General features: G+C 40.2%; 4 protein-coding genes and 1 long non-coding RNA gene across 9 annotated transcripts; 2 read left to right on the top strand and 3 right to left on the bottom strand.

Moving 5' to 3' along the window:
* Positions 1 to 1,356: 1,356 nt before the first annotated feature.
* Positions 1,357 to 2,528, top strand: LOC135348018 (uncharacterized). Its single transcript, XR_010398618.1, has 2 exons — positions 1,357 to 1,943; positions 2,245 to 2,528. It is a non-coding gene; the product is annotated as an uncharacterized LOC135348018 (long non-coding RNA).
* Positions 2,529 to 3,279: 751 nt separating this feature from the next.
* LOC135347936 (uncharacterized) lies at positions 3,280 to 4,901 on the top strand. Its single transcript, XM_064546075.1, has 5 exons — positions 3,280 to 3,717; positions 3,789 to 3,864; positions 4,077 to 4,106; positions 4,266 to 4,322; positions 4,375 to 4,901. Exons 1-5 carry the CDS (start codon positions 3,280 to 3,282, stop codon positions 4,869 to 4,871), a joined length of 1,098 nt encoding a protein of 365 aa, XP_064402145.1. The 3' UTR covers positions 4,872 to 4,901.
* LOC135347940 (hydroxyacyl-coenzyme A dehydrogenase, mitochondrial-like) lies at positions 4,892 to 8,852 on the bottom strand. The gene is made up of 8 exons (XM_064546082.1): positions 8,624 to 8,852; positions 8,176 to 8,304; positions 7,849 to 8,006; positions 7,454 to 7,580; positions 7,026 to 7,115; positions 6,487 to 6,559; positions 5,617 to 5,733; positions 4,892 to 5,113 (listed from the first exon to the last, which is right to left on the bottom strand). Exons 1-8 carry the CDS (start codon positions 8,795 to 8,797, stop codon positions 4,989 to 4,991), a joined length of 993 nt encoding a protein of 330 aa, XP_064402152.1. The 5' UTR covers positions 8,798 to 8,852; the 3' UTR covers positions 4,892 to 4,988.
* A 2,175-nt stretch (positions 8,853 to 11,027) lies between these two features.
* On the bottom strand, positions 11,028 to 12,979 carry LOC135347970 (probable serine/threonine-protein kinase irlF). Of its 4 annotated transcripts, none has more exons than XM_064546141.1 (3): positions 12,718 to 12,979; positions 12,242 to 12,335; positions 11,028 to 11,679 (listed from the first exon to the last, which is right to left on the bottom strand). In XM_064546141.1, exons 1-3 carry the CDS (start codon positions 12,731 to 12,733, stop codon positions 11,190 to 11,192), a joined length of 600 nt encoding a protein of 199 aa, XP_064402211.1. In that variant the 5' UTR covers positions 12,734 to 12,979; the 3' UTR covers positions 11,028 to 11,189. The 4 variants fall into 4 exon arrangements, with proteins under 4 accessions (XP_064402211.1, XP_064402209.1, XP_064402208.1 ...); XM_064546139.1 differs by having other exon boundaries at positions 12,242 to 12,438; XM_064546138.1 differs by having other exon boundaries at positions 12,242 to 12,438; positions 12,675 to 12,979.
* A 1,816-nt stretch (positions 12,980 to 14,795) lies between these two features.
* On the bottom strand, positions 14,796 to 17,062 carry LOC135347977 (uncharacterized). 2 transcript variants are annotated; one of them, XM_064546150.1, is made up of 3 exons: positions 16,957 to 17,062; positions 16,647 to 16,844; positions 14,796 to 16,467 (listed from the first exon to the last, which is right to left on the bottom strand). In XM_064546150.1, the coding sequence occupies exons 2-3, from the start codon at positions 16,787 to 16,789 to the stop codon at positions 16,062 to 16,064; spliced, it is 549 nt and encodes a 182-aa protein (XP_064402220.1). In that variant the 5' UTR covers positions 16,790 to 16,844; positions 16,957 to 17,062; the 3' UTR covers positions 14,796 to 16,061. The 2 variants fall into 2 exon arrangements, with proteins under 2 accessions (XP_064402220.1, XP_064402221.1); XM_064546151.1 differs by having other exon boundaries at positions 16,925 to 17,043.
* Positions 17,063 to 17,166: the final 104 nt, after the last annotated feature.

Consider the following 17,166-nt stretch of genomic DNA (forward strand, 5'->3'; position numbering starts at 1 on the left):
CCGCTAGGGAAAAAGGCCGGTGAAGGAGGCTAGGCACCAGAGAGCCTTTGATGTCAATCCGTGTTATGGTTGCTCAACACGCGGGAAACAATGTTTCATGAATTATGATCACTACAAGATATTCAGAGCCCCCCTAAAATGTCATTCTCACGCCCCTAATGGTGAGCATCAGTTGGAAAAGAAAAAATACATTTTTGACTTTTGTGAAGAGAGCTAGAGGTACAAAACATGCTATGAGATCTTTATGTACCTAGAATGCTTCTAATATAGCTAAGACTGTGCAACTCATCGGTGTGCTGTGTCCCATATGGTCTCAAGTGTCAGTTGGAAGTGCAAGTTTTAGTACAAATGCAGTATAATCTAGCAGACAAGATTTTACCAACGTTAGATACACAGCCTCGATTAAACCCCGGCGTAGCGCGGATATAATTCGAGGTAACTTCCGTTTCCAATCCCTCTCCCCCAGAGGAGGTAGCCTCTACACAGGCTCTCCTTTTCTGTTCTTTATCACTATCGTTAAATAAGATAAAATACTGTATTATTCGTTCAATGAGATAAACTACGGTATTAATTGGAGGAATAAAGAAAGAAATAGACGTAGAGTTAGGAAAAAGGACCTGTATTGGGAAGTCGCGTGAGGGTAGAAGGGTGGTAGAAGGGTGAAAATGAGCGTGGGCATACTGAGCTAGAGATGTTGGACTGCCCACGCAGAGGTCTACGACTAATAAAACTTTGCCTGCAGCAAGCTGGACATGGACTTGGAACTGGAAGTTTGCAAGCACTAAAGCTAGCTACAGTACCTTAGGCTTAGCTAGATGATCTACTAGTCTAGATTGTGTGTTTAGATTCTATCACTATTACCTTTTCTTGTGTCCTTCTACATGCTATAGTAGAATAGCTTAGTCATCATTATCATATAGCAGGTAGCTACTGCCACCAGAGCTGGCCACGCTGGTTCTCTGATCTGACTTGCAGCACAGCTTGGTGGTTGTCTCAGTTACTCTGAATGCGTGGGAGAATACCTTACGTCATGATTGTAGGCTACATATCGCCCACGTTCATAAAAATCCTTGTGGATCACGCGATTTCCCAAACCAGGCCTTACTTTTCTTAACTGTACGCCCATTTCTTTCTTTGCTGCCTCACTATGTCTTTCTTATGTTTATGGATGAACAGTGACAACAGCAAGAAAAAGTAAGGCCTGGGAACGAGGTTACAGAGGAGGTACGACATGTAGGAGCAATTTGGAAATTTTTGCTGAGTCAGCAAATACGTTCAGATACAGAAAACTCAGCGTTTGCAGAGTTCTATGGCTAATAAAAACAACAGGCAGCAATTGCAAGATCACGTACTTCTATGTAGCTAGCCTGTTAGTTCTCAGGTATAAGGTCACTGTATTGTATATTTGCTGACTCGACATGTAGGGCAATTACTATTACATAACAATCACGTGCTACGAATATTGTCATGTCAGCAAAATATGTGTAGCTACGTTGATGCTCAATGCAGTGACCTTATACCTGAGAACTAACAGGCTAGCTACATAGAAGTGATCTTGCAATTGCTGCCTGTTGTTTTTATTAGCCATAGGACTCTGCAAACGCTGAGTTTTCTGTATCTGAACGTATTTACTGACTCAGCAAAAATTGTCAATCTAGGCTAGGAGAAAGATTGGAACACGTCATTTGACGTCACGTTTTACTATGTTTTGTACGTTGTGTGGGCGAAACCCTTTGAAGTCTACCATAGCAGCCGGTCAGCGTAGTGTGGCCTTTGACCTGCCCACTAGGCGTTACGCCTTAGGCTGCTAAGCTAAGAACACTTATTTTCGTTTGTACTAGTAACCACAAAAACAAGATCATAAAGAAAATACCAAGTACAAAGTTGTGCTACTCTTGGAAAGTTGTCTGAACATGAAATGTATGTGCTGTGGGCCATTGAAGGTCAGTTTTCCTTTTAAATTTTGCATATTAATCCCTCTACGAGGCTACTCAAAGCTATCTTGCCTAGCTTCTTTCATGAAATAGACTCTATGTACACTACTTTAACGTATGGTCTTTCCCCTTTCTTGTTTGCTTTAGAGAAACTCGAGATTTCCATTAAAGTTTAGTCTAAACTGTAAAGGCCGTTATGCTTTCACTTTGATCCCTCTACTCTAACACTGATCGATTATTAGCCCTTCTGGCATTCATAGCAAGGGAGAATAGTCTTTACTGTATCGTAATGTATACTTACTTTTAATAGGAATGCTACACGGAAGAAGATATCAGCATTGGAAAAAAGCTGCAAGAGATAGACGGCTGGCTTGGTGTGCCAAAGATGGAAGTGCAAACAAAGTCCTCAAGTGATTCTAATATTACATTGTGTCCTTTGATAAGTCCTCTGATAATAACTTTTACCGATCATGAACCAACTACAAATGTATGTCTACATCATCATTATTTTTTTCAACCACTTTTTAATACAATTATAATATGGAAGTTATACTGTATAGAACTTAAAGCAGTATCTCATTCTAATCCTTTTCATTATCCTGTGAATAGAGACCGTATAGCCATTCCTTTATTGAGCTCGAAACTCTTCAGTCTTATCGTGGAAGTGTATTTTCAGTGTATTATTATTCCTGTCAGAAGTTACCAGGTCTAAACAGACTTCTCAGCATTCTGACTATTTTAGCTTGTCCTTTGATGAGAAGAAGACAAGCTTTGATTCACTGCCACAGCAGCCTCTCTTATTGGCGCCAATCTCGCGAGCAATGTATCCCTACATAATGATTACATCACCGTAACGCGCCTGGATTTAACCACGCCCATCGTTTCCAATCCCTTTCTCTTCCTTCATCTATGGTTAAATGATACGCCCACCACCTGCTTCCTTTGTCAGACCTGTAAAATTGTAGTTGACACATGTCATCAGATGTCATCAGCTGTATAACGTTTATGACTGTCCACATCAGAACATTATAAGACACATATTATACGTAGATTCAACTTCGGACGTAACAAAAGCAAGTTACTCAGTCTCTACCACTTGTTTTTTTGTCCGAAGGTTTGATTCCTAACGTACATAATACCGTGTGTAGACTAATATCGATTAATTTATCGGGAAAAAAATTGTTCTTACAAAATTCAGCCCATAATATTATTGACTTTACTGAGTCATTTCTTGCAGGGATAATGATAATGATATTTATATTATTTGTCCTTAATTGGACTGTGCTGCAGTAGAAAAGAAGTGAAGATCTCACAAAGTGCTGTGTATAACTAGATAGCTGCCAAGATGTCACAGTCAACCGCATGTCAGTCCTCCCAGTACAAAGCTATTCAGAACCTCTATGCTGACTTAGTTCAAGCTATCTATCCAGAACTGCAAATCATTATGGCCAAAGCATTCAGCAAGAATATAATTGGACAAGAACTATTGGATTTATCCAATGAATCGAGTATTACAACTAATAACAAAGCTAAAATTTTCATGTCTGCTATTGTTTCTCGAATAAATCTCGACAGTAATGCTTTCGATGTATTCCTGAGTCTGTTGAAAGAAGTGGAATCATTAGGGTACATGATTGAACGTTTAAAACAAGAAGTGGCTAACCTTCAGCGTGGTGGTCAGTTAGCTCATAACACTTCTGTCCAGACTACTGCACAAATGCCTAAGCTTGATGTCCATGAGGAACCGAACATCAAAACTAATGATGATAAGGATTTAACGGAAGTAAGTTGGATTTCATTTTTCAAAAAATATAATAATGTGATTCAGAAGTACTTTTGTTTTCCCTTTCCCAGGATGTGGTCAATACTAGATCTAAGCAAGAAGTCCATGACTTGCGGCAGAGAGAACAAGAGACTGCCTTAAAGAGAAGTAAGTCCAATTTTGAACAGCTGAGTTTATACAGTATATATTGTGCTTATTGTCCACTAACAATCAATATTTCCCATTGAGCACACGATAATTGTGGTTGTCAACAAAAATTAATGCACTCTTTTAATTTGTTAGTACCTTTATGAAGCAATTACTAACGAGTACAATGATTTGATCTGTTGTTTTATGTATGTACCCCTCGATCTATACAGGATTCTTCTTGTGTGGGTGTTATTACACAGGTATATAATTATAATTATGTGATGCTATAATTATTGGTGTATATACGATACGATACATTCATGCAAATATCTATAATTATCCTTTTTATTCTATAATTATAGGCTGACCATGCAATTGTACTATTTTTGTGATCATAATACTGTTAACCTATCATGCAGTACTTCTACTTACGACTGTTTTTATGAGCGTTGTCGGGGCTGTTGGAATTGGATTAGGTAAGTTGAATTTTGCCATTACGTTGATTTGTTTGTGTATATTCTTATATAGGAGCACATATGATTGTTGATGGGAATGACTGCACAGTAATGACTCAATTTAATGGACGGCTGGCTGGCAGTTTGGGTTTTCAAGGCAGCGTATTTGTGCTAGTAATTGGAATTGCTCTCCAGTTAGGGGCCATGTTTTCAGCTCTACTGACACCTTATTATTGTTGTAGATTGTTTGGAAAGTGTCAACATCGAGGATGGAGAGTTCCGTTATGTATTGGTGCTCCGTTGGGAATTTGTGGTTTAATCACTGCTCTCCCTACTTTAGGTTACTCTATTTTTATTGGTGTGTCTTTTTACCCACTTACACAGCAGGAGTTTGAAGTTGCTGATTGTCTTAGAATTCGTTACTACTCAATTTTTATATTCCTAGTTATCACACATGTCGTGTCCTTGTGCATTACATTTGCACTTTTTGTCAGTTGCGTTACTTTTTCTATTTACGCTTATATTAAATGCACTATCTTCGGTCCTATATATAGAATAACTCATTTTTGAGTTGATTGATTATATTCATGTGACTTGATAGTAACGTTCAATGAAAATACACACCCTATCAAGTACTGCATGTACAAACAAAGCATGATACACTTCAATATACGGTTCACTAAATTGTTAACTCTTTTTGTAAGAATAGAAGCCTTCTCCACTCTTCATGCCAATCTTTCCTGCCTCCACTAGCTGGTTAACATGCTCAGTAGGTTTAAACAGCGGGTTGTCAGGGAAACGCTCGGACCATCCTGTATAATAAGAGAGGAAAAAGAATGAATATGAATCATCAATAAAGTCATTGGTCAAAAATACTTATACATGTTCATGTTCATGCCAGTGGTATGGATTAAGCTAAGGACCCACAATTTCATACACTGCTAAAATCAAACATCAATACGGCCGGTTATACACTACTTAACACTAGGCCTTGATAAAATTCATAATTTTAGCATAATAGGTGTCGTCCATTTTTGGTAAAGATCATCATTAAGCTATAACGATGTTTTCGTGGTAACAAAATGCTGAAGGTGAATACTATGGATCAAATCAAGTTAGAGATAACACTGAGAATCATGATGTCAGTGTGCTGTGTTTATGTTTACATATTTTGGGGTTTTTACGAGAAGCACATTTTCAAGAATTAAAGAATAGAATAATGGGTGAAAAAGCATAATTAATTAATCAGGGCCTACTTAACACACCCACTGTATTATACCAGGAGCACTGATCTATACTCTTCCTTGTTGGTTACCTTCCAGAATGAACTTTGTGGTGTCCAAGCCGACGTAGTCAAGTAGTTCAAATGGTCCCATGGGATGGCCAGCTCCCAACTTCATGGCCGTGTCTATGTCCTGAGCACTGGCTTCACCTGGTGGGGGTGGGGGAAAGGGTGCATGGGATTTAAGGTATGGGCTCTGAGGTATGGGAAAATAGCAGACAATTTTTAGTAGAAATCTATGTACGTAGACCGCCTGTATGGTACACAAGACATTGGATACAGAGCATGTGATTTACACACGTGTATACACAACCATATTATGAATGCAAACAAAATCCCCCAATACCTAGTATAGGATTTAGTAGTAACTGGGTACAAGCAAAATTATGAATAAGCTTGTGTATTATCATCACGCTGCATGGCTGTACACGGTGCATGTACTGTGTTTTGCAAGTTGCTTGCCATTGTGCACAGTAAATGGGCGTTGTCTATAGTACTACTGAGTCTTGTAGTAAAGTGAATGTGTCTATTCAGCAAAAAAAAAGTTAATTTGCTACCTTAGTTAGCTAAGCTGTTAGTGTGTATGCACATGCAGTACTCTGTTGACTTGCTATACCTCTGTTGATTTGAGGCAGTATGGCTGTTGTAGAAGTGCACAGTCACTAAAAGAGCAGGTAGATATTAGAGGACGTAAACATTCCTGGTAACCACAATAGTACACAGACAACGCCCATTTACTGTGTGCAATGACAAGCACTTGCAAAACACAGTACCAGAGAGCATGACTGTGTTTATGCCCTATACACTAATATATAGAGGCTATTTCTTACGTGCATAGTGTACATGCATGTATCATACATTGATGGTTCATACAACTAGAGATGGAGGTCACACCACACTCACCTCTCTCTAACAGTCTGACAGCCTCAGCCAGGTAGGGCACCAGCAGTCTGTTCACAATGAAACCAGGGGTGTCCTGTGTGTATGTGTGGGGTGTGTGTGTGTGTGTGTGTGCGTGTGGGTGGGGGTGTGTGGGGGTATGTGTGTGGGGTAGTGGTGGTTCGCATATCTGATCATGAGACCATTTCAAAACGGCATGTTGAAAAAAGAGGAATGCGGAATGGCATAATTATGGAACGACAGATATAAAGAGTACGGATGGTATAGCAATGGTAGAATCTGAATGGGAGATATAGAACACACACAGAAGTTAATTAGTACAAAGCTCAGTATCTCAGATCTCAAGAAACCTTTGATGTCTTTCATTTGTCATGTTGGAGTTGTTTACATTCCTCCTTTACAACACACCATGTGATGTACAGTAGTCTGATATATCCCATAAATACTACATGCTCAAACACGGCCCTTCATGCAGGGTTACAGCTATTGAAATATGCCACGAATGTCAGTGTACGCCATTGTACGATGCAATAAGAACTTGCCTTGCATGAGACGGTGGTCTTTTTCATGGCCTTTCCAAACTTCATGAGAGCATCGAATGTAGCATCACTCGTCTCATCAATACGAATCACCTGAGATGGGGGGGGGGGGGGGGGGGGGGTCATAAATATTATTGAGTACAGAGTACAATTCTAAGCTATCACGAAATCATTAAAAACCGTACATTATAGGATTTAGTAGGTTTGAAAGAGTAACAATAGTTGTAATTATCGTACAGTGCAATAATTATGTTCCGGTTTTGCCAGACTAGCACAAAATGGAAACAAGTTACGGTGGCTCAAAAAGTGGAGATTCAGGACTTCAATTATACAGATCAATACAATGCACACACTGTGATGTGCACAGGGACTTCATTGTACAGTACAATACAATGCACACACTGTAAATAAGTATGTACGCACAGACTTGCCTCCAGAAGTTTCATGACTGGTACAGGGTTGAAGAAGTGGAGTCCTCCAAACCTGTCTCTACGGTCGGTGGAGCTGGCTATCTCAGTGATGGAGAGAGAGGATGTGTTGCTTGTGAAGATGGTGGAGCTGCATGAGAGGTGTGAGGGATGTGAGGGCGTGAGGAGTGTGGGGGCATGAGGAGTGTGAGGGTGTGAGGGGTGTGAAGAGTGTGAGGAGTGTGAGTGGTGTGAGGGATGTGTGGGGTGTGAGGGGTGTGTGAATAAGTAAACAAAAGAAGTAATAAGTACACTCGACAATTAGTAAAGAAAAGGTATTTGCAGTTTACAAGTAGCTACAGTGAATGAATGCACTTAGAACATTTGCTCTCGGCAACAAATTCCTTTCCTAGGCTCACCTTGGAGCAGCCTTGTCTAGTTCCGAGAACAGTTTCTGTTTAACCCCTACGTTCTCCACAATCGCCTCTATCACTAGGTCACATGACTTGGCCGCCTCTACTGCATCAACTGTGAACTGGATTCGGCCCAGAGTGGTTTTGACAAAATCCACGCCAGCCTAGAATACAGATAAGGGGAGACATTCTGTCTACAATCAGATGTACAAGTATAAGAGGGGCTAGGCCAATGCAAGAAAAAGCCCTATTCTCATACTATTTGCACTGCTGAATAATTGAATAAGTTTATCCACAGGGGAAAGATCACACATAGCCTTACAAAGGTGCTACCTGAGGGTCTTCAGCGAATTTTTTCTTGGCCACCCTGGCCAGACTGCTCTCAATTCTCTTGCTAGCCACAGAGAGGACATCTTGACTCACATCCACTAGCTGCACACCGTGTCCCGTCTGAGCCGCTACCTGTGAGGGTGGGAGGTGTGTGTGTGGGGGTCATTAATTTTGTGAGGATGAAAGGTGTGTGTGGTGGGTGTGTGGTGGGGTGATTATGAGGTGATTAAAATCAAGCTATCAAATCTTTTACACAGATCTATGCAGCGGTGTCAACATTAGCTGCCTGCCACGCCACGCCCACACATAAGCACACAATACATTCGTACTGATCGATCGTATATATAGTTGAGCCTCGGTTCCTACTACAAAAACTCCAAAAACTCCAAGTGTAAATCATACTGTACTCTCATCACTCTGCTATATAGCTCATCCAGCCTCACCCACCCACCTGTGCTATCCCAGACCCCATGAGTCCACTGCCAATCACAGTCACCCTCTCAATGGGAGCCATGGCCACAGCACTCCCGCTGAGTTTCCGGGGACCTCTGACAGAGCCAGCTGCTGAGATGACCTGGGGCTGTCTGGAGAGCAACCAGCGAGAGCATCTTGTCAGGGGAAACATCTTCTGTCTTGAAACTTGATGTGTACCACGTGGGTGACAATAGTGACGATAAAACATGTAAGGTGGGCGTATCTGCTTTTGCAGGATTTTCAGCTCCTCCCCCGAAATGAAGGAAGTGAGCTATGAAAATGGAGACACCATGCACGATGATGCAGGAGAGACTGAATAGACTCACACACAAAGCCATAGGGATAAGAATAAGTACAGTGAGTCTGACTTTCTTGCTAATCTCAATAGCTAGGCTAGTACCTAGTCTAGACTAGCTTTTTATGTGTGTATGCCACAATATGGCCTGTATGGGGTGCTTGTTTGATACTGTTTTTGCATGCAAGTGCATGCAATAAAAAAAAATGCTGGCTTGTAATGACAAGAGTATTTTACAGTTGACACAAGTGTGGAAGTAAAAATAGTAGTGATCGATAATGACATTCTCTAGTAATTGTGGTTGATACAGTCACCTCGATATACAGTGAAACCTCGATTATCCGAACGCCTTAATTGGTTCCAGATCGGGGCAGGCCGGTTGAATATGTCAGATAATCGAATAGATAAACCTCGCCTTGATCCACATTTAATTGATAAACAGCAGTGCCATAATTATATGGTCAGGGGCGTAACTAGCAATGAGGCAGAGGAGGCCCTTGCCTCCTGTAAAATTGAATTTCAAGTTTCATGTGACTCACCTCACTAGCTTTTAATAGCTCTGGCTAGCTAACTTCTGGATAACTAGTTAACTAAGTATATAGAATGAGCAGAAATGAGCTCTATCACTGTCTTGTTGATGAAGAAAAGAGAAGGCTAGAACAGGTAAATAGCAGTTTTCTGCCATTTGCATGCGCTTCTACGCGATAATTAATGGGTGTGGTTTCCGGGCAAATAATTTGCGGGGGTGGTTGCCTCCTTCCCGTAAATTTTCTAGTTACGCCCCTGATGGTTGTCTGGGCATGCGCAGAAGGTAAGCAGGCCTCAGCCCCCCGGCCTCTGCCTACGCCACTGGGCCTGTTTCCATAGAACAGCTACAATGCACATACACATTTAAGCGACACGCTCATTTTTGAAAGAGAATTGCCAAGCCGGTTCCGGGTAATAGAGAGCCGGATAATCGAAGTTCTATATAATACTGCCAGCCATTTTGTTGGCATTGCTAGCTATGATTAATACTGCATGAAGTCCCCTAAAATGCGGCCACCTCACCTGTGCCAATTAGGCTCATAAAAATGCTGATTATTTCGTAATTAGAGACAAATTAAAACATAGACATAAACCAGCACTCATCTGACACAAACTATATATCATGATTCTCAGTGTTATATCTCTTGCTGGCTTAAATTGATCATACATCATATTCACCTTCAGCCATTCTTTTGCCATGAGAACATTGTTAATGCAAAACTTAAAGTGATGATCTTTACCAAAAATGGACATTGTTGCCCAATTTTACTTATTATGCTAAAAATATTCCGAGCATAACTTATGAAGTGCACTGTATAAATTATAGTACGTCTGTACAACCATCTCCAGGACATGTTGCACAGGGTTTCCAAACGACTGCAACCTGGATTAGAAAGGTGTTTTCTTCAGATACACAATCGCTTTCACGAGGCAGACGACCTCTCAGGCTCTACTACCTAGACAATTTCGCCATCATTAAGTCACTGCTCAGAAACGTCACAATGCCTCATGGCCACTTTATGAGATGGGCGTGGCTGTGATACGCTGTAGCAGTGAGCAATGTTAAAAATTGCTATATATTAGAGTTGGCCGGGAAAACCATCAAAATACTTAATAGCGTGGAAAAAATACAGCCAAAAAATTAACTAGAACATGTACATAATTTCTACATGTGAATGACGTTGTAATGGATTTGATTTCTTGTTTTCACGTGTTTTTTCTATAGCAACTTTTACATAGCCTCTTTCCCATGTCAAATTTTCTTCTGTTTTTTAGAGAAAATTTTGCCTGGGTAACGAGGTTATATATACTTTTCACATTGCACATGCATTTTTCTAGCTGAATAAATGCATTAATTAGGGCAGCATGCAGAAGTTTGTATAATCATAATGTCACTGATAACAAACTATAAGTACTTTGATTCAGTTTCATCTTAAGAATAGTACATTTGTCCTTAATATAATTATGGTATACAGTTTCTATTGCATTCAATAGAGAGTTTATTTAAATGTGTTGTTGTTATAACAATAATAAGTACTGTACACTTTTCCCATAATCATTCGATAAACAGTTATGAATGTGTTGTTATAAGAAGAAGATAAGTATAAGCTCTGCTGGCAATGCACAATTTTCATGGGAAATAACTATCTTTTGGCTAATAGTGTGAGACACGCGTGCTAGTGTGTTATGAATTTTATTGAATAGCTGCATAAGAGGGTAACTACTGACTTTGATCACCTGACCACAGGAATCCGTATGCTTCGCACTCTGTGATCTCGTATGTCAATTTTCGAATGTCCGGCAACTCAAATGGGTTTCTCTCCTCTTGAGATGGGCGTTGGTCCCTCGTAGCTGCCTCTTGCTCCTCTTGAGGTGAGCGTTGGTCCTTCTGAGCTGCTTCTTGCTCTTCTTGAGGTGGGTGTTGGTCCCTTGTAGCTGACTCCTGCTCCTCTTGAGGTGGGCATTGGTCTTTTTGAGCTGCTTTTTGCTCCTCTTGAGGTGGGCGTTGATCCCTTTGAGCAACCTCTTGCCCCTCTTGAGGTGGGCGTTGATCCTTCTGAGCTGACTCTTGCCCCTCTTGAGGTGGGCGTTGATCCTTCTGAGCTGACTCTTGCTCCTCTTGAGGTGGGCGTTGGTCCCTTTGAGCTGCCTCTTGCACTGTTATGTTGCATTCAGTCATCTCAGCTGCTTCCACATTCATCACATTTGACCTGCATATACACATGTTGTTGTAGTTGATACTGTAGATATCAGGTTTCGAATATGTTTCGTTGGGAATTTTGCGAGGTTTTCCCACAGAAATTGCAACCGAAAGAATAAAAGAATACACATGAATTAAGAAAGCCTGTGCGTATAAACTGTAAACATGTTTGTACAGTGTCATTTGCAATTGCTTAACTACTCACGCTCGAAACCTGATCTAATTAAGGGAAGTGTTTATAAGTTTTATCACTTTAGAATCAGGAGTTATAAATTATAAGCTTGACTGTTGCTAAGCTATAGTGCATTTCTAGTAGCCAATATAGTTAGACCATGTGCATGAGGTATCTATGGTTATAGTGTCCCTCATCCCTCGGGATAACACATTAGATATACCTCATTTAGTGGACCATGGCTAATCCCATTTGAAACATTGCCAATCAGATTGCCTAGAATGTAAATCAAAAGTCCCCTTAACAATGAAAACTTTCATTATTCTTGTATATGAAATATTATACATGTATAAGCTCTCCGAATTTGCGGTTATCTACTGCCAATTGTTTCTAAACTCACTTTAGTTTAAATATTCGCTGTCTCCTTCGTTCCCTGACTAGTACCACAATCAATGCTATGGCAACCACGACAAGTATTCCGTCAATGATGGCACCTACGATGGTTGCTACCATGAATCTCTGCAATGACTCATCCATTTCACTCAGGGTAGGGTTGATGGTGTTTGGTATAATTATAGAAGGCCAGTCAACAGTAGACTATAATTATATGTGTGTACTTCACTCAGGGTAGGGTTGATGGTGTTTGGTATAATTATAGAAGGCCAGTCAACAGTAGACTATAATTATATGTGTGTACATCAGTCATGTAATCATACAGATGGTTAGATCTTATATACTGAAGAGCTATAATATGTACAGTTCATGCAACTTATCTCGTAACACTGATACCTGTATTCAAAATTAGATCAAGATAACTATACGATGTAACTTACTATATACTGGACTCAAGATAGCTATACGCCAGTTGTAACTTACTATGATTCAAACTCATGTATATATTTGGTTGTGATAACTTTATGTTGTACTAGCTGTTTGTTTTGCATATGTGGCCTATATGTTGTACACATGCAGATGGACGATACACTGTGTTTACACAAACATGTGCATGTTATTTTATCTGATGTTGTACCCATTTAGGTAAGTTTATGCAACCAAATAAGTGTGTGTATCTAACATGAATCATAACAGGTGAAACTGCATACTTTTTCTATTGATGATTCGTACCAATTGCAAAGCCGTACACCATTAAAGAATGTGGTAATGGTGAGTTCACAAATATCTCAATAATACGTATTACAGTGTTCACTAGATGCTAATGCTATACATGAAAGAAAGCATTCAATCAAATCAAGCAATGGTGAACTGGTGGTCTCACTGTCTGACTTGCTTGCTAATCTCACTAGCTATAGTACCAAGGGCGTATAAAAGAAGAGAGGGCATGCAACTCCACTATCAGTACACGTAGCTAGCAGGGTTCAAACGTGGGCGGAGGAATGTGTGCATTTGCATGAAGTGCTAAAAATAGAAATTTCATTTCATGCACAGTCATGCACATTCAACCGCCCACGTTTGAACTCTGTTCATAGGAGTTGCATGCCCTCTCTTCTTTTATACGCCCTTGCTAGTACCTAGTCTAGACTAGCTATTTAGTTATGTGTATGCCACAGTATGGCCTGTATATATGGGGTGTTTGCTTGATACTGTTTTTGCATGCACTTGCATGCGAATGCTTGCTTGTGGTGACAAGAGTACAGTGCTTTTATGCACAAGCTGGTATCACATAGTAAACCACCACAAATAATAAACATGCAAACCACAGGCTGCTACAGGCAAGGAGGAATTTGTGATGTTGTCTTGTTGATGAGCTGCTTAAAGGATGTGTTCGATAGAAACTTCAAAATCTAAGGCTTACAGTGAGGACATAAGGTGGAGGATGATACACCAGAGGTGTGACCTTGGGTTATCTTACAAAACAATAGCTGAAAATTTCAATGTGAACCCCTCTACTGTATTCAAAACTGTGGGACTTTTTTAGGAAACTAGTACGGTTGAACATTCAAGGGTACCACAAAACTACTACTAAAAGACTAAGTGCCAGAATGAGATGAAATTGTTCTTCTTAAAGCTGTTTTAGAAACACCTTAAGATCTAAGAAGGACATAAGGTCACACCTCTGATGTATTATCCTCCATCTTATGTCCTTACTGTAAGCCTTAGATCTTAAATTTTCTATTGAACACATCCTTTAAGCAGCTCATCAACAAGACAACATCACTATAATTATTTATCAAATTCCAAATTTTATGATAAGGTCGAAGTACAGCCTGTAGCCTGTGATTTGTATGTTTACTATTTGTGGTTTACAATGTGATACCAGCTTGTTGCAAAGGTGCATAAAAGCTTTACAGTTGAGTCAAGTGTGGAAATAGTATAGTGATATTCATTATCTGGTAATTGTGGTTGATACGGTCACTACAGCCTGTGCAATCGATTATCCGGACACTTTGATTCCAGATCGAGGAAGGCCCGCCGGTTGAATATGCCGGATAATCGAATAGATAAACCACGCCTTGAAAAACAACAGTGCCATATATGGTTGTCTGGGCATGCGCAGAAGCTAAACATGCACATTTAAGCGACACGCCCATTTTTTGTGAAAGAGCCAGATAATCAGTTGAGATTGCGGGTAATGGAGAGCCGGATAATCAAGGTTCTATGTACTGCCAGCCATATTACGTTGTACATGCATTTTTCTATGGATAAATGTAGAAGCTGCATGCAGAAGTTCGTATAATCCAGACCCGGATCTAGGGGGTGGGTTTCAGGGGTTGCAACTCCCCCAAACACTCGCTCAACCTACACTTGTGTTGCTTGTGGCTAAATGAGCAATGTGGTTAACTTACAAGCTGTGAACTATAAAGTATTAGTATCTGTTGACATGAGTACAAGTCCAGGACACACTAAGTAGTAACTAGTAAATACACAATAATTTTATTCCACACGTACCGTTCACATGTATTATATTTAGACTACATTACATCATCTGTAATTGATCTGATTGGCTAAAAACAGTAGATTACATGGAAGCATAATCTACAGGAAGGTAGTTATTCTACAGGAAATGGGCGCATATTCTACAGGAAGTGGACACATATTCTACAGGAAATGGACGTATATTCTACAGGAAGTGACAAATAATTTGCAGGAAGTTCTCAAAAGTTGGAATGAAATTTTTAGTGAAAAGTGACAAGAAGATGACAAAAACATTATAAAAAACACAGAATGCAATAGTTTTTTCAGTCAATATCCATTCTTTCCATGTCCACTGTTGCTTTGTATTGCTTTTTCCAGTTGGGCATGGGCAGGGGGGCCAGGAAGCATCAAAAACACTTTAGTAGTCGCTTGACACTTTCTATTGAGGTTCCATGCCTATCCAGTCTGCTCTATACCCCCTCCACTCCACCACAGTGCTTCATTCTTCTTCTTGTAGTGTTGCAGAGTCAGTTCTAGCATAGTTCTATGTTCTTTTTACATGTCTGTTCTTTCCAGTATCTTCAGGAAGCGTTTCACAAGCTTTACTAAGTTTTACTGTAGTTTTTCGTTGTTTTGAAGCCGTCTTCTTGTCTTTTTCTGTCAACTGGTGTCTCTCACAGCTCCAGCTCGTCCAGCTCGCACAAATTCAATTTCTGTTGCTACGCACCAAACCTGGCTTTTTTATAACCACGCCTCGCGCATGCGCAATGAAGTCCAAGTTAGATAGACCACACCCACTCGTAGAATATGCGTCTTAGTAACCGCCTTGGTTACGGTTAGATTCCCTCGGCTTTGCGCCTCGGGCTAACCGCAACCGCGGAGGTTACATAGACGCATATTCTACTCTTAGGTGTAGTCTATCCTATACATACATGACATGGCACCTAACTGTAGTAGACATTCAATTAAGTGGGCGTTAAAGGGGTCGTGGTCAAACATTTTGCGCGCGCTAACGCACGCTTTTGTTTTATAACCCCCTATAAATGTTTGGCTGGATCCGCCCCTGTAATCGTAATGTCCACAATACTTTGATTCAGTTTCATCTTGGGATATGAATTAATTTTGCTCTTACGGTATACATGCATGCAAATCATTCAATAGAGTGAAGTGTTGTTGTAATAATCCTTCAATAAACAGTTTCATGAATAAGAATAGTAATAGGTAAGCTCTGTTGGCAATGCACAGTTTTCATGGGAAATAAATCTATCTTTTGGCTAATAGTATGAGACGCGCGTGCTAGTGTGTTACGAATTGTGATTGAATAGCTGCATTACATAAGTGGCTAACTACTGACTTTGATCACCTGACCCCAGGAATCCGTATGCTTCGTACTCTGTGATCTCGTATCTCAATTTTAGAATGTCCGGCAACTCAAATGGGTTTCTCTCCTCTTGAGGTGGGCGTTGATCCCTTGTAGCTGCTTCTTGTTCCTCTTGAGGTGGGCGTTGGTCCCTTGTAGCTGCTTCTTGCTCCTCTTGAGGTGGGTGTTGGTCCCTCGTAGCTGACTCATGCTGCTCTTGAGGTGGGCGTTGGTCTTTTTGAGCTGCTTTTTGCTCCTCTTGAGGTGGGTGTTGATCCTTCTGAGCTGACTCTTGCTCCTCTTGAGGTGGGCGTTGGTCCCTTTGAGCTGCCTCTTGCACTGTTATGTTGCATTCAGTCATCTCAGCTGCTTCCACATTCATTACATTTGCCCTGCATGTTATTGTAGTTGATACTGTAGATATCAGGTTTCGAATATGTTTCATTGCTAATTCATTTTTGCCCACAATCTAAAGGTGAAAACTTTCAGTATTCTTGTATGAAATGCATGCATGTAGATCTATATAGCTCTCCAGATTGTAGTATCTACTGCCAGTTGTTTTTAAACTCACTTTAGTTTAGATATTCGCTGTCTCCTTCGTTTTCTGACTAGTACCACAACCAATGCTATAGCAACAATGGCAAGTATTCCATTAATTATGATGGCACCTACAATGATGATTGCTACCACGAATATCTGCAATGACTCATCCATTTCACTCAGGGTAGGGTTAGTGGTGTTGTTATATAGAAGGCCAGTCAACAGTAGACTATAATTATATGTGTGTACATCAGTCATGTAATCATACAGATGGTTAGATCTTATATACTGAAGAGCTATAATACGTACAGTTTATGCAACTTATTTCGTAACACAGATACCTGTATTCAAAATTAGATTCAAGATAGCTTTACGATGTAACTTACTATATACTGGACTCAAGATAGCTATACGCCAGTTGTAACTTACTATAGACTAAGTGGTTTGTGTTAACTTTTATGTTGTACTGTTTGTTTTGCATATGTGGCCTATAATAATGTTGTACACATGCAGATGGACGATACACTGTGTTTACACAAACATGTGCATGT

This window comes from Halichondria panicea, chromosome 14 (assembly GCF_963675165.1).
Source record: "Halichondria panicea chromosome 14, odHalPani1.1, whole genome shotgun sequence".
Classification (NCBI taxonomy): Eukaryota; Metazoa; Porifera; class Demospongiae; order Suberitida; family Halichondriidae; genus Halichondria; species Halichondria panicea.